Here is a 17,208-nt window from a genome sequence, read left to right as displayed (position 1 = left end):
CATTTAAATGATCATGTAATACTAAATGTTAAAAAGTCACTAAAAACCATGACTGCAATGGTGCTGGCAAGTCTAGACATCAACTGTGTTTGAATACAAAGAATGTCTTGGAAATTAAATAGACTGGTAAGTTTTTAGTCACAGTGAAACTATTGTCCAAAGGTTTGCACAGGTTTCCAAAAATGACAAACAACTTTATATGCATCTCAGGCTGCAACATATCAGGTGCCATTTCACTTATTTTTTCTCCAGAATTTCTCTGCGTCTATTTAACACTGCTGTACGTTGGAAACTTCTTGGCTTTGAATCGGTCTGTAAATCTCCAGTGATTTGCTTCAGCTGAATCAAGCAGCTTCACTCTTCTTCCTCAAAACCTAAAGTGTTTTAGAAAGGAGTTCAAACAACTGACCCGTTCATCCTTACTATACTAATGCCTCCGTAAAGTGCTTTTCTCCAACATAACAGAGCTGATAAATGCACTGTGGGAAAAAGAACGATAAAAAGATGATGACACTCTGGAAAGCCTTTTATACTATTCTGTGCAAAACAGTGCTTTTTTTACTCTATTTATAGTCCAAACAAACAGGGGCACCCAGCATTCCTCATGGCTTCAGATTTCCGTTCCTACCTAGTTCTTAACTCCTTAATTGACTAGTTATCTACATGTTGCATCATAAATATCATCTTTCGCTGGTTTCATTGGTGTGGGGGATTGAAGAGAACAATAACACCAGCAGGGTTTGTCTCTTGAGCCTGTCCTGCTGGAGAGTATGTATCACTGGATCTTCAGCTCCAGTGCTCTCTGGGTTTCATTCCACCTGAACTCTTAATTACCCAATTAAACTGATTATTCACTCAGTTTAACCTGACCAATTAAACTCTTCCCTGGTTTAATACCATCCTCAATTTAAAGAGACCAATAAAATTTGCAGGACTGTGCCCTGAAAGCACTGGAAGTGTGGAACTGCTGTGTATATACTGTAGGTACAGTACCTGAAACCTGGAACCTGAGTAAATATGGACCACAGCTTTTCAGCACATTCCACACCAAGCTGTGATTGTTTTTCTTTTTCTTTCCTCTTCTGCTTCATTGCTTGCAGTGTTCTGAAAGAATCCATTCCTTCTACATCCTGCTTTGTGTTTCATTAGCTGGGCAAGTACACAATTGAGCTGTCTCATCAAGAACATGAAGGTTTTCCAACTGACCTAACGACTCAATTTCACTTATTGATTTAGCTAACTTTAGATAAATTGACATCATTACTTCGCACAGACTTAGCTTGGGTTAAACCACTGACCCCTGACTGTCTTAATAAGTCATTTCAGCAGAGCTTTGTTAACAAAAATAGACTGGGGAACACAAGTCCACATGATTTTCCTTAAGACAAGCACACATTTCATCAACAATTCTGGAACTCATTTCAATAATGTACCCAGCTGGGTAATCTGTAGCTCAGGTTCAGTTTTCTCTCATTTCAATGTCTCTAGACATCAATCATTAAGTCAGAAGGGCCTTATCTGTCCACTTTTCTTTGAAGTTGCTATGTCGTAGAAGGATGATTCTAGCTTTCCTGCTGCCAGTCTGCACAAAGGATGTCTTCTGCTTCTATCCAAATCAGAAAAATTAACTTAACCCTAAACTATCCCACCAACTGTCTTGTCAACTAGAGGGGTGTTATTTTACTCCCCAGTCAAACCACTACAAACTCCTCTAAAGTTGTGAAACATGTTATCCCAAGCTAACATATTTGGTTCCCTGAAACCCCAGCACTCTCGGGATTTCAGCCCACGTGAGACCTCGTTTAGCTAATTAATAACATGATTGATTTCCATGATCAGAAAACCTCTCATTCCCGGCGAGGCCTGTGGTATTCTGCAGCACAGGGCCCACTCCCAGACTACATCCCGTAGCAGCGCTGGGCCTCCACTGGCGACAGGTTTGAACACTTCGATTCATGCCAGGAATTTTCCTGTTAAACGTTACATTTTAGAAGTAACTTAGCCCCTTTTGAGGAGAAGACAAATTGGATAAAAGACCTGTTAAGCCCCCCCAGGTTGTTTAATTATATAACCAAGAACTCAGCTGAAATGAAATTCAACAAGTGCAGGAATCCCAAGGATTGGAATTGGCAAGATAGCTGTTGCCTTTTACTTTTGAATATTGAATAATAGTTTTCATAGGAATCAATGAGGGCACGGTGGCACAGTGGTTAGCATAGCGGCCTTGCAGGGCTGGGGCCCTGGGGTGCTGTCTGCATGTTCTCCCCGTGTTCACCTGGGTTTCCACTGGGGGCTCTGGTTCCCTCCTGCAGCCTAAAGACACTCTGGAATGTTTGTTTACTTTGGGGAAAGTAGGCCCTGGTGCGAGTGTGTGTGTGTCTGTGTGTCCGCCCTGCGATGGACTGGCATGTACCCACCTCACCTTGTTCCTGTTGCTTGCCGATATAGGCTCGGGCTCTCCCCGTGACCTTGAATTGGATGAAGCAGTGACAAAACAGATGGATGGAATAGTAATTAAACGTAAGTTTTAATTGTTTGCCATTATCCTTTCAAAGGCATCCGTTTGCTTTTTGGCCCCTATCTGCTGCTATTAATTTAAATAGATGATGGTTCATTCCACATTAACATTCTCAGTAATGGGTTGTTTCTCTGCATTTACTATACAAACAGAGTTTCAAGGCACTTTCTCAAATTCATATAAACTGTTAAATCTGCCAGGAGCAGTGAAAAGAAGTGAGAACACAGTTTGCAGTGGGAGGGTGGCTGTGCATTGAGCCTTATCTAAAATAAGAATAATTAAGCAGAGCGGAAGAGCTTGGTAAAGAAAGCTTTGTTTTACAACAAGCGCAGCACAGGCTTAATAACAATTATTGTATAAGCTGCATAGTTATCCCGAAATGAATGAAACAGTCAAAGCAATTTTTGACAAGCTCTGTAAAATCTGCATACTGTAATCCCTACATTTTAGAGTAATCTTTTTTAAAATCTGAGTTTTGGTATGCTGTTTTTGCTGGCCCTGGAAACGTTGTAAGGATGACTTTGGAGGCACCAACAGCAAACACTGGTGGCGTGAGAACACAAAGAGCAGACGTTCAAAATCCTACAGGACAGGAAGAGATATTGTTGGTTACCATCACTAGTACAGTTTCACTCACCATTACAAATCCTTTGGAAACTATTTTCAATGACTTAGAATTTCCACAGCAATTATCCAGCATCATCATGTCCTCAGTGACAGGACAAAAAACTAGCTGTGTAACATACAAAAACAGCCCTAAAAATTGAGGTGACGGTATTCTGAAAAGGTGGATCACTTTACTGTGACTCAAAGCAGCTCAAATGGAACTGAATCAAATAAGAGAACTTTCCAGAACATTTTCCGTTTTAGTTAATTGAGCAAGATGTCACTGCTAAAGTCTGCAAGTATACACCACTGTGTTTTAGACACAGAAGAGCATCTTGTAGACCAGATTAAAATTAAAACCTTTACTAGGACTCATCCACTGCATTTCCGATGTTAATTGTGGTTATTAGTGACAAAAACATGCACAGTGTTTACTTCAGGATTAACGTTTTGAAAAGAAAAGCATTTAAGAGGCCCAGTGTACATTTATGTAGAAATACAATCTGTATTTAGAACTTTCTAAAAGACACAAAAAATGATTTTTCTATACTGTTTTATTTAAAGGAACTAATGCAATGCACAAAGAGGATGAAATCATGCAACAGAAACAGAAAAGTCTGCAGTTAGAGTATCTTATGCCAGAAGCTGACTCTGAAGGGTGAAAAAAGATCAACCGGAGTGACTACAGAATACTTTTACAAGCCAATCTCTGCGTCAGACTCAGCCAACCAGTGCATTTAAGATACCAGGGTCTGCTATTAAATTACCAATTCACAGCTATTGATGCTGGCTGCCTAATATTGTAACAATGCACATGTGAACAGTTGTGCTTTGCAAGGTCAGTAATGTCATGAAGATGAACCAGGTGAACTAAATCAGATCATGTGCCAACAGTATAATCTGGCATTGGCACTAAGTGCTAAAATCACAAAGATCAATTGTGCCAGGTTTTCTCAGTGTGCTTCAATACAAAGGGTTTTTGTCTACAAGAACTGAAATTGATGTTACAATTCCCAGCAGCATTCACAAGTAAGGGAATGCATAAACCGGATACAACAGAAAGAAAAATGTAAGACTGTATTTGCAATTTCCTCCAATGTCTAAAGTCTTTAAAACAACAAGATAAAAAAATACTTATTTCAAAATAGATGAGAATATGTAAGCATGCATTAGCTGCATAGTTAATGAAACTCAGTAATCAATTAGCCATTCTAGACAAAGAGTCTGGGCACCCAGCAATCCCATTTTCTTTAGATGGGAGCTTGAAAGAAGAAACCAGACTCCAGCAAGTACACAGACGAGTTTCAGATCATAAGTAGACATTAAGAATCAAATCTGTGTTCAACAAGTAGCCAATTTACATAGCAAAGAGGTTTAGACTCCGTGTTCAAAGGTATAAAATCCTTAATGTATAAAAGGCATTGGAATGAATCTTGTGTTTGCAAAATCACAGCAAAGGAAGAAATAATAATACATTTAATTTAAATAGCACATTTCAACTTAAAAATTGATAAGAAGGAAAAAGTAAGGTAATCAACAATTTAAAGTACTAGAATTTGATAGGCTTGTTGGTAGAGAAGGATTTTAAAGGTCTCAGTTCAAACTGCTTGTCTCTGTGTATTGTTGGAAGTGTCAAAGCAGTGACCATCAAGAGAGTGATGTTATCTTTTTGATGTTACAGAGGTGAGCCCTATGTCACCGGTTGGTTATCAAAATAAAACCAATTAAGTACAAGAGAAAGCTAACTGTATATCTACATTTGTATTGTTACCTCGTTGTGCCTAAGCCAAAATGCCCGATGAAACAATAAGGACAGGTAACAAACTCCATGAAATACAAAATAGATCTACAGCCTGCTTTTAGTGGCCAATGAGTGAAGCGGAGTGTAGCAGTGTGATGTCTACTGACAGCTTGAGCAGAATTTTGGGGTAGTAACTTCCACACGGATTCAAACACTGACCTTATGGTGCCTCTATCCCTCAATCCGGGCACCTGTTCATGCTGGAAAACTGCCTGTGCATGTTTTTTTTGTCCAAGAAACCACACTCTCACGTCCTCACGGCACTCAGATTTCTCTCCACTAATTCCGTGCAATTACATTTTTGAGCTTCAGAAAGGAATGGACGCTGACAGACATTTGAAGTGCTTTCGTGGTGCGCACAGAGCTCGATCTCTGAAGTTTGATACAGTGTGTTACCTTTCTAGACACCCCTTTCAAAGATCAGCCTGTTGCAAATGTCCTATTGATTTTAGTAATGGAAGGTTTACTTCACTTAGGCATTGCACTCGTCGCAATTAATACAGCAGTTCAGAGTCTCTCTTCTGCCCTAAATGAATATCCTTCTCTTGAATATATTTGTCCCAATCTGTTCTACGGCTAATTGAATGCTTAGATCGCAATTACTGCCTCAGTTCTTGCTTTTGAAACAAATGGCAGTGTCAAAAGCTCAGGACGTTAATGGAAACCAATCTCTTTTTGAAAAGGTAGAAACAAACATTTAAATAAGGCATTAAGTGTTTACTCTTACTATCTGCACTCTATATTTTATAGAAACTTCTACAACTAAATCAATATTCTCTTAACAGTAACGTTTTTAAAATAGCACAGTGCCCTAAAGTATTATTATATTATTTATTACACTGTTCAATCCCGAACTGTTGAGACATTATTCTGTTAAAATCGGGGCGCTGCTATTAAAATATAAATTCCTCTTTAAAGTAATGCATTTTTCTCACTTTTTACATCATTACCACTAAGGTAATATTGGCATTACAAGTACTCACTGTATTACGGTCTTTAAGGAGGTGTTTCAGAACAAAGTTCTTGACACGCAGGCTGGCTGCGCTGTTACCACGTTTAAATTTCCATGGAGTAACTTAAACTTGAGAGAAATATTTTACATGTATTATATCCTCCAAAAGGAGAGGCAATTTCAAAAGTTTACACCATTTACAAAATGCATTAACTAGGTAACTAGGTTTCTCTTATTGGTGTATAAATTACGATTGCGCAGTACCTTGTTAACTCAGTTGGATGAGAACTTCATTGTAGGGAATTAAACAATGATGAGAAAATGTTATCGAGTAATTAAATGACTGCCTACTCATAACCAATGTAAAAAGATACTGAAAGATTCAGAAATGTTATTACGGCTTTGCAAACGTTATTCTGAAAGCTAAACACGAAACATTACCTACAATGTGAAATGTATTCAACTGGTGTTCGGAACAACTAAAGATTAAATGTAAGCATGCTCTGTAGTACGACGTGACAGACGAGTCGAGATTTACAGAATGCTGTTTAAAAGAATAGCAGCCCAAATTAGCGATGTATTGAGGAATGGAGACAGTGTAGACTGTATAAGAAAAAATGCGTTTGTCACAGCAGCCGCTAAACTTTTAGCTAGTGGAGCTAGAGAATTCGGACGTTAAACCTAAATCATAGTGAGCAAGAATAGAATTTAACACTACATTTCTGCTATATCAGACTGTTACCTGTATCGGTCACTCAAGTCATAAATGGACACAAAAAAAAATTCCAAACTGCCAATTAAACAGCCACGGTCAGGACTTGGAAGTTAACAGTTGGCAGCAAAAGTTCTTTATGTTCGTCCTAAATTTGCTGTTCGTACTGTAATATACATAATCGCACATTTATAAGGATTAAATAGACTGGTTGTATATACGGAGTATGTTATATAATCATCTGGGTGGTGAGACGGTGTGCTGCATTATTAAGTATTATACATTTTATTTTTGGACGCATTATTACAATGTTATGGAGCAATGTTTGGTTGCAACCTAAAGTTAATCGTTTTCAGGAAATATGAGAGCTTCTGAATAAAAACTCATGAGCGCATTCTCGCATCTCTATAAAGAAAAGTCTCCCCCTTTTTTAAACAAGCGCCGTGTGAATTGTGGGGGCTAGTGTCAGTACACGAGAATCTTGCATTTCTACAATGGGGCAATACATCCCAAACCGCTTCTTTAAGTGTGATTATGGCCAAGGCAAAGGGAAACAAACGTGTTTACATTGAAAAAGGACCCTGGACTTGTAGTTCGTGTGCATACTCTGATTACCCTAATCGAGATAACGTAGACTGGGTGCACACACAACTAAGTACAATACATGCAGCGATATAAGGTTTCCTCCCTAAATTATGAGATTCCAATTCCCGCAACACATTTTTATGGTATAAGACCCTACAAGAAGACTCCAGTGAAAAATGGGATCCTGGCACTTTGGTGCATGAACACAACACCCCGAATCAGTAAATAAGAAATCAAAGTAAGGATAATATTTGGAGAATAAAATATTATACACGGATATCATTTCAACGGTTACAGTACAGTAATGCAGAGTTTATCAATACCTTGTATGTGTTGGTTGACTACATTCTCCAGTCGATCAAGTCTTTCTATAATCCTCAAAGTTTCCCCTTTATTGTCGTCCTCCAACTTTTTCTCCGGGACGGGCTCTTGAACTTTGATATAGACATTCGCAATGTAATTAGTGACCCATCCGACATACAGCAGACACACGATGTTGGTCATGCCGCTCAAGATAACACAAGTAGATACCAAAGTTTTGGTTTTCCTGGTGCAAGCCATCCTGAGATCCCTCCATATAGATGTGAAAAGATGAAGCCCTAGAACACAAGTGCAGTAAGAAAGAAACTCAGACCGTGGTATCACTGACTGTCCCTTCCACTTATACGCAAAATCATTCCGACTACCACACAATCCTCCAGTTCCCCTTCGCAACGGGGCTGTGCTGAGAAATATCCCCGCTTGCTGCGTTTTTCGAAAAGGAAGAGGTGCAGCACAAACATGGATCACTTGCTGCAAAGTGCGTGAAACTTTCCTCCCACCGCCTCTTGCGCGCTGCTTTCCATCGCGGACAACCGGGGCTGAAACCACATCCACTGGCCGCAGTTCGGGACACGGGGCTGGCGGCCAATGAGACGTGCGTGAGAGGCAGTAACTTTCAGATTCAGCCGCTCACAGGTCCAATAAGGAGTGAGAAGGGTGTGTCTTGGTTTTAAAGATAATACATCAGTCGGCGTTTTCTTCGAATAGCCGATCTGGAGCTATTTTAAGAGGGACCTGGTTACTTGAAGTGGGGAGAAGTCCTATTTTAGAGCCTAGCGAACGAGAGGTAGAAAGGCTTGTGGCGGAAATGCAGATTCCCTGAATATCTTTTGTTAAATAGAATTAACTTGCGAGGACTGTGCTGTTCAGATCGCTGGGGCCGTCGTTTCGAAGAACAAAGTCCATTAACTCGGCGCCGATTACATCACAGGTGTGAAGATGAAAGACACCTCTGCTCAGACTCTGGGAAACCGGGTCCGATTTACCGGGAGAGATGTGCCATGACAACAATACGGGTTCTGTCTTTTCCATTCCCTGCAGTCCTTTAAACGCTATTGTCTTTTAGGGTCATCCGTCCTCGTTCAGGCGGTGATATCGACAAACTGCTTCAGGGCGTTATTGATAGTAATTAGATATTGAATGGGGTGTGCTTGGATATCTGAATCGTGCTGCGGCGTTACGGTAGTAGCTCATGACAGTGAAAAGCTGGAGGCATTCACGGATGTTGACCTGAATGCATCGCCCAAATATTATTTAAAAGTTTTAGAAATGGCCAAAATCACGCTTTTACTGCTGCTACTGATGCCACGGTGACTGTTTGCTGATGGACATTCTCCTCATTGCCGAGTTTGAGCTGCTGAGATCACTGATATGTTTACCATTCCGTGATGATGCTATATAGAACAAAATGTATCGCGTATTATCGTGCAATATTTTCAATATTCCAATATTTCGTCACATTTTGCTTGTGCAATTGTGTAGATCCTACTCTCCGTAAACTAAAATCGACAGCCAGGACTGCCCGATTTAAACCGTACAGCAAAAATACTCATTTTCATGAGCAGTTGGTTCAAAATCATGCCGCTGTTGGTTTCGTATGATCTTGTTAGGAACCTGAACTTCAAAAGTCTGCAAATTTGTTAAGAGTTTCATTTAATTAATATGTAAAAACTGATATGTTCAAGTTTAATGTATGCAGTGCAGTGCAGATTACGTGGTTTACAACAGTTTTTACACCTGTCTGCAATAGATCTATTAGAACACGTTGCAGAAGCGAATGCAGTTTTGAATTTTTAACCCTTACACGCAGGGGTTATAGTTTTTTACGAAGGAATAATAGGCACAATGTAGCCCAGTAGTGTGTACGATGTGCAATGAACTAAAGTGTGGACAGTGAATACTCGCATTGACCACTAGATGGAACCATTCGAACCCTAAACGAGTAAATTGTATCGAATTTACAATAACACTCTTATAAATTGCATGCGCAACATAGTAGCAAACATTTGTAAGTGTTCCACTTTTCTAAATATAAATATTCAAGTTAAAGGGTCCAAATATAAATTCAGTTGTATTTAAAGATATTATAATCCGATAAATAAAAATCAACTACGTTCCTTTTTTTCCCCAACTAAAGAATTTTCACATCTCAGCTTAAATTTGACAAAAACACTATGACATCTTTAATATGAAGCAGGATATTGTTGTTAAACCTTTCTATTTTTTCATTACTTTCAATTAGCTTAGTGCACTCAAATTTTATAACGGGGGCCAGCTCAAATATATAAGTGCCATATGATAAGGCCAAAGGCTTATTCAAGATGACAATATTTTAAGTGTCAAATTTTCATGTTTCTGTGACTATGGAGTCATGTGGATCTACAGAGCTTTGTTCTTACACTGCAAGAATACTGTATGTTTCCGGTCGTCCTCCACCAATGTACAAATAAACAGAGCAAAGATGTAATGACATTGCAAAGGAACCAGACAAACGTCTCATGTCACAGACATGGTTTTTTAAATGTAAAGTGAATTAATCTATGGGAACATTCTCCTCAAAATGCATAATCATTCTGGATGTTCAATACAGTCAATTCTCAGGCAATCTCGGAGACATAAAAGTAAGAGTTTTTTTTAATATGGTATTAAGTCTCCTGCTCGGGTTTATGAATTGTTTTGATGAAAGGTACATTATATATAAATTACCAGATGTTTTATTTGCACTTGGCATTGAAAACCTCGGACCAGATAGCAGGCACGTATCCTTGCTAACGTACAGAATTGTACACCAGAATTGCATGACAGTCAAAGGGACTGAAAAATTGACAGAAAAGTCTTTTTTTTTATTTGATGCAGACTTGTTTTTTTTCTAAAAAATCTGTTAAAATGCTGTTTTTCCCTTTTGTGAAAGCATTTTCAAAATGGAATTTTCTGTCTAGACAAATAGCACATCAATTGACAATTTCCAAAGCCCTGACTTAACCGATCATTATTGTCTATAGGTTCAGCCTATGCAGTATTTTATGTACAGTACAGTGGCTTGATTTTTTGCGATCTGTCGTGTTTCAGTGGTTTTCATGTCTGCAATACTGTACGATTTGGGGAGATGTGGCATCCACTTCGAGAGCCATTGATTATTCTATGAAGAGTATCCTTTTTACGTCAAGGAGCCGTTCATTTCATTGTGCTGAAAGTAATCTTGTGTATCTTTCTTCTCACTCATTAGCATAGTAGACTACCGAGGAAGAAACCAAAAGGAATGTCAGCAATGACTTAATTCCCTGGAAACACCCTCATCAGGCCAAAGACTGAAAGAGTAAAAGCTGTGGTTAGCATTACTGCCATGCAGCGCTGGGTTCAAGTCCTATCTCCTCGATCGGAGTTGAGTTTGTATGTTCTTCCCGTGTTTGTGCTGATTCCTCCAGGGGCTCTGGTTTCCTCCCACAGTCCAAAGATATACTGGTAGGTTAAATGGCTTCTGGGAATATTGGCCCTGGTGTGAGTGGGTGTGTGTCTGTGTGTGTGTGGGCCCTGCGATGGACTGGAGTCCCATCCAGGGTGTACCCTGCCTTGTGTCCATTGCTTGCTGGACACATGCTCATGGTCCCTCACCACTATGAAGTGGTTAAAGCAGGTTTGAATGCCTTGTGAAGCCATTGCAAAGAAAGTGCACCAGAGATTTGTGTTTCCTGCATCATTCAATTTTACAGAGCCACTATTGAGAGCATTCTTACACCTTCTGCATCTGTTTGGTTTGGCACCATGTCTGTCCTTTCTAGAGGCAAATTGCAACTCATTGTCCCCCGTGCAGTGAGAGTCATTTGCCCTCTATTGAAGACCTGTGTAAAGTCAGATTGAAGAAGCAAGCAGAAAAGACTGTCAATACCTCCTCTCATCATGGACACCATCTGTTTCAAAAATGTGCCTCAGGGAGATGGTACCAGTCGATCAAAACCAAAACTACTAGGCATCTGAACAGCTTCTTACCCATGGCCATGGCCACACTTAACCAGGACTCATGAATACGGGAGGTAGAGTGTGTGTTCTTTGTGTTAGGTGTACAGTATAAATATTATTGATTGTTTCTATCAATGTTTTTGCACCAAGATTCCTTGTTCATGTTACTGACCTGGCAAATAGTGATTCTGATTCGGAAGATGGATGGATGCCTTTATTCAAGATAACGTCATCATTCTCGTTACATAAATACCACCCCTGCTTTGCTTTTCGTCATTACGCATTCCACTTCGGGAAGAGAAAAGAGGAATCTAATCATTCTTTCCTTCATTGCCTTTTTGAATTGAATTATGTGATTTGGCCCCAAAAGAAACTGCACTTTTATTGGGAAGAATGTGTTACTTGTCCGTGCCATTCTTCAGGTCTGCATGGAGAACATCTTAAATCTTATTGTAAAAAATCGCTCTTTTATATGCTTAAAAAAATGGCTACTTATCTTAAATATCAGGCCTGCTGTAACTTTTCCTTAAGTGTCTTGGTTTGAATTATGCAATCTGACTCATTGATCCTCTCTCTCTATTTTTTTTTGTTGCTCGGGGGAAGTTGTAAGATAACATGTCACCTGAAAGGTGGAGCTCAGTGAAGAAAGAGTCAGGCACAAAACAGAAAGAAATGTAATTCACGCTGTCGGAGATTAATGCATACATAGTGGGAATTTCATTTGTTGTATTTTTATTGGAATTCCCCTGGGGGAGATTCGTATGAGAATTCCCTTTCTGGATACATTATTGTAGTTTTATAAGACACTTGCCAGAGGTGAATCTGAATAAGATGACAATATAGCCTGGCAAATTCTGTGAAATATGTTCATGGCATTTTCAAATCCCAAGACAATTTAATTATCCCAATCTTCAAATAAGAAAAAGAAATTAAACCTTAAAAAATCATTTGAAACTGCAAATATCAAAGTGTAAACACAGTGAGTCATTTATGTAATCCACAAGAGGGTTCTGCCTTGTTCCCCATATGTCTTTTGTGTTCTTAATAGATTATGCTTTAATTAAAAAAGAATATAAAAAATAACAGTAAGAAAATAAACCTAGACATTTTGCTCAGACACACTGTACAAGATAAATGAGCGTCCTCTTCAGTATCTAAAACTGCCAGTTAAATTAAAGTACAGTCACTGATCACCTCATTACTCCAGCCATAAACTGATTGCGCTTTAAGGTCAACTTTGAATACCGTAGAGCCAGTAGAAACTGATAACAGCCATTAGGTTGTTAATAGTTAATCAGGTTAATTCAAAGAACACATCCTGCCAAAACCAGAGTATCAGCTTTGATACAAGAGTATCAGAGTATCAGCTTTGAACAACATGGCTAAGTAGCTTGTTCCAGACTCCCACAACTCTTTGAGTAAGGAAGTGCATCCATTGCTTGATTTTAAATGGACTTAAATCTCATGTGTCCTGTGGGTTGTGATTCATTCTTGATTCTGAAGCAGTCAGCTGGGTTGACTTTGTGAGTGTCTTTGAGGATGTTAGATATTTTTAAGAGATCCCCTCACACTCTTCTCTTTCCAAGACTAAAAAGGTTCAGTTCCTTCAGTCGGTCAGTTTACTTTAGGACATTCCCTTTAGCACTGGAATGTATCTGGCTGCCAGAGAAGTTCAGAGTTCACAACTAAACACCCCTGTTAGAGCAAAACCAGAAAGTACTTAATTTTTTTAAAAAGTGAAATAATAGAAATCAGACTATGTTTCTAAATTGAAACATTACAGCTAACCTAAAATAATACAGAAAAAAGACCAAAACTGATGTAGAAAAAATATTCAGTAGTCATCGTCCATATGGAATTACAGTGACCTCCTGTGGCTAGATTCTGAAATTTGTGAAGACGTTCAGTCTGCAAGAAAGCCTCTTTATCCTCAATGGCTTGTGGTTCCTATAGTCAGACAGGCAAAAAAATTAAATTGATATAATTTCACATCTGTATAATCGATCAGAGCAAAGTACTGAAAGCCTGTAATATATCACTTCACCTTAGCTCATTAACAAGCTCCATAATATTGATTAAATTAAATTTTTAGAGGGAAATAAAGGACCATTTTATGGAAAACGTATACCTTCCCAATATTTGTGTTCTTCCGAATATGAGGTTATTACTGTGTTTTTGTCATTAGAAAAGGAAAATCGTCTAATAATCTAATAAACGTTTGAGATTTGAATTAGCGAGTCTTTACAAATCTTTTCAGTAAATCTCCTCTGCTTGTGCCTTCCAGTTGTTGTATATCCCATTATAAATCCCTGATTAAAATCGTATGTAGGCTTTCCATAATGAAGTCTTCATGGGTTTCTTGTGCATTTGTATTCCAGCAGGAAAGGAGCACAAACAATTGAGCCATCCGTCATGTTCATCAGCAGCCTTTCCTTTCTTATTGACAATATATTCACGTTCCCACTGCAGAACAAGTTCTTACCTGTTTCCTTCACAACAGAAGGTTTACCCTGTGAAACTGCTCATGAGAGGAACAAGATGTACGTCTGAAATCATTCACTTTCCAAGGACCTTGAAGTAAAATAGGCGACATCACTGAACATCAGTGTATTATGATACAATATCACCACTGCCTCACATTCAAGCAGGCTCGTAGTGTGTCATACCCATTGGGCAATCAATCTGATTTCTCTTCTGCAACTTCTGAAAGAATTGTTCATGTGTATCAGGTGTAATTTTCAGTAAACGTTCATGAACAGTTCCATGGTTGATATCTGTAGTGGTTTTCACATGAAAGATCTCAGAGTCACCAGATGTGAAGTGAAAATTGAGGTATTTTAAGCCAAAGCACTACTAGAATTGACAATTACGGGTCACAGCAAAGAACAAAAAAAAAATTGCTAGTCTGTCTGAGTTTGGGTTTCCAATATAGCATAAGCAAGGAGATAAAAATGTGAATTTATATTTACGTTTATATTTATATTTTTATATTCATATTATTCTACTGGGAGCAATAATGTACATATGTCTGTATTGTTCTGTAACATGGAAATAACTGAATAAGGCAGTTTCTCAAGTATTTAAGAGTATTTTTTTAAGATGAAAGGGTAAGTGTTTTTTACAAACATACAATCGAATTGAGTGACTGCGGCTCTCTGTGGCTCACTGGTTACTGTTTTACAGGTTACTGCTGCGCGTTAGGAGGAGGAAACCCTGGCTAATGTCAAGCCTTCTCAGCCTCTGCAGCCCTTTGGGAATCCTTGTCAGCTAATGAATGGTAGGCTGGTAGTGACCGGACTAGAGGGCCAACCCTTGAATTCAGATCAGTCTGGCGCGACAGGTTTCTCCTGTGCTTGGCGGAGGTCCAGTGCTAGAGGGAGAGAGGACTGAGTTCAGGGTGTAGGTGCTTGTGCGGGGAGAAGCCATAGTGCCCAGCGGCGACGTGCCTGACGACATAAACTTCGATGTCCCTCACCTTTCATCTACCTGTAGTATTCCAGACATTGAGACACGATTTTATAATTAGTATTATTTCCCTTTCAGTGTTCTGAATTGTATGAAAAAGCAAGCCGTATGAACACATCAGACTGGCTCACCAGTCAGCTTCATCAAATGTGCTACAGCTTAATGCCATTGCCTCCAGGCTATGACTTTGAGTCTCTAATTCACACATTCATTTATTCCAATTTACTTAGTCACCTGGGCCATCAACCAACAATTTTCCCTCAGACTTCTCACAAAGAAACAAAATTGCAGTGTGTGAGGGAGGGGGGCTCTGGGTGAAAACTTTATGCCTGGAGTGATCAGGATTTTGATTCTCCACACTGTCTGGTTGATGATATTGGTTGGGGTCCATTGAGCAAAAATCAGGTTCTCTCTCACTCTCACTTTCATGACAGTAGTTCATTTTCTCTTAACACCCTGTCACAGTGTTAGACTGCCACTGATATCTGTATGATTCCTCCACCTGTACTGCAGTGACACGTTCATTTTAAGCTTTATAATATTTATTTAATAGCTGACAGATTGATACTGTATGAAAGCTCCGCTCTGTGAGGCAGTTGATAGGATGTGAAAAACTCACTAGCTCTATTTAGGATAACAAGTAGTAGAATACTAGTTGTAAAATGACACTATATCCTGTTGCCTTTTTTTAATTAAAAATGAAAACGTTTTTTTAATTGATTTATGAACACAAACTTCACATAATGCTGGTAAGCCGTCTGAAATTGCTTTGAGAGACAGGCTTCAAGCGAGAAATGTAAGAGAAAATGTGAAGTGAAAAGGAGAATTCAGTCTCCTGAATAACACAGTTATCTTTGGATCATGACCAGACTCAACATTTCCTCTTACGCTTCTTAACTGTTTTCTTACTTACTAAGAGAAGTAAATATTTTATACAAAACCAGTTTTTAAAGCTTCACAGTACAGAGACAGAAAAAAGATAGCACTGTTATTAAATTGTAATGTTATTTCAGATATTTTTTTGTGATTTCATGTGTATGTCCGGTAAGTCCAGGGAATACAATTTAAAAGGAAGAGAGAACTGTGATTAATCACCTCTAGGTTACATTTGCCAGCAGCCATATCACCCTGCAATTCATAACTGGCAACCCACTGACCCTAAGCAGGTGTGAGCCTGGTCAGTACCTGGATGGGAGATCTCCTGGGAAAAACTAAAGTTGCTGCTGGAAGAGGTGTTAGTGGGGCCAGCAGGGGGCACTCACCCTGTGGTCCATGTGGGTCCTAATGCCCCAGTATAGTGAGGGGGACACTATACTGTAAACAGGCGGCGTCCTTCGGATGAGACGTAAAACGGAGGTCCTGACTCTCTGTGGCCAGGGCGTTTCTCGAAAAGAGTAGGTGTGTAACCCCGGCGTCCTGGCCAAATTTCCCATTGGCCCTTACAATCATGGCCTCCTAATAATCCCCATATATGAATTGGCTACATTACTCTGCTCTCCTCCCCACTGATAGCTGATGTGTGGTGAGCGTTCTGGCACACTTTGGCTGCTGTTACATCATCCAGGTGGGGCTGCACATTGGTGGTGGTGGAGGGGAGTTCCCATTACCTGTAAAGCGCTTTGAGGGGAGTGTCCAGAAAAGCGCTATATAAGTGTAAGCAATTATTATAATTAATTAATTACATTGTAAGAAGAGTTTGAAAGAATTTAGAAACAAAGCTACAGTATATAGCAGACAGCAGCGCATGTGCCAGAATTATTGTAAATTCCCTTGGTATATATAGTTAAGTAGCCTGCTAAGGGCAAGTTGCAGAGGAGTTCTGAATTATAGATATACAGCTCAGACATATAGTAAGAGTTTCACTTCGTTGAGTTCACTAGTTCAGTTGTGCATTGTCTTTAAATACAATGGAGATCTTCCACTGAACTAATTTCCTGCAATTCCTGCAGTGAAGATACAAAATGAGTAGGAAGAGTTGCATTTAAATAAGGACCCATTCAGTTAAAGAGGGCATCACTGTTACTCAAAGTAGAAGAGTAGGAGAGCTATTTATTGTATGTGCTTTCTCTAAGTTCTCATGCCCCTGCATTAGCTATTACCCTCAATTCTGACAAGCCTTGAAACATCAGTGTAATAGTATTATGCCCAGACTGCAATGCACAGCTGCACAGTTCTGTTTGGCTTTAAATCATCTGTACAATGATTGATAGCCCCTAAATGCAAGAGTAGAATATTGGGAATTATATTATATCTAAAACAATAGTTTGCCAGCTATTACTCCAGAAGAGAAT

General features: G+C 39.2%; 1 protein-coding gene across 2 annotated transcripts in view; it reads right to left on the bottom strand.

Moving 5' to 3' along the window:
- galnt18b (UDP-N-acetyl-alpha-D-galactosamine:polypeptide N-acetylgalactosaminyltransferase 18b) overlaps window positions 1-8,090 on the bottom strand; it is a 131,469-nt gene extending 123,379 nt beyond the window's left edge. The window contains exon 1 of one of the 2 annotated variants that reach the window (XM_015338423.2): window positions 7,498-8,090. In XM_015338423.2, the coding sequence (XP_015193909.1) occupies window positions 7,498-7,735 (238 nt within the window). In that variant the 5' untranslated portion in view covers window positions 7,736-8,090. The remainder of the gene's footprint in view (window positions 1-7,497) is intronic. The other variant, XM_006642499.3, reaches the window with a different exon arrangement.
- Window positions 8,091-17,208: the final 9,118 nt, after the last annotated feature.

The sequence above is a fragment of the Lepisosteus oculatus genome, chromosome 21, assembly GCF_040954835.1.
Source record: "Lepisosteus oculatus isolate fLepOcu1 chromosome 21, fLepOcu1.hap2, whole genome shotgun sequence".
In the NCBI taxonomy this organism is placed as follows: Eukaryota; Metazoa; Chordata; class Actinopteri; order Semionotiformes; family Lepisosteidae; genus Lepisosteus; species Lepisosteus oculatus.
The sequence above is the reverse complement of the archived record's forward strand: the minus strand, read 5'-3'. Positions and strand labels throughout refer to the sequence as shown.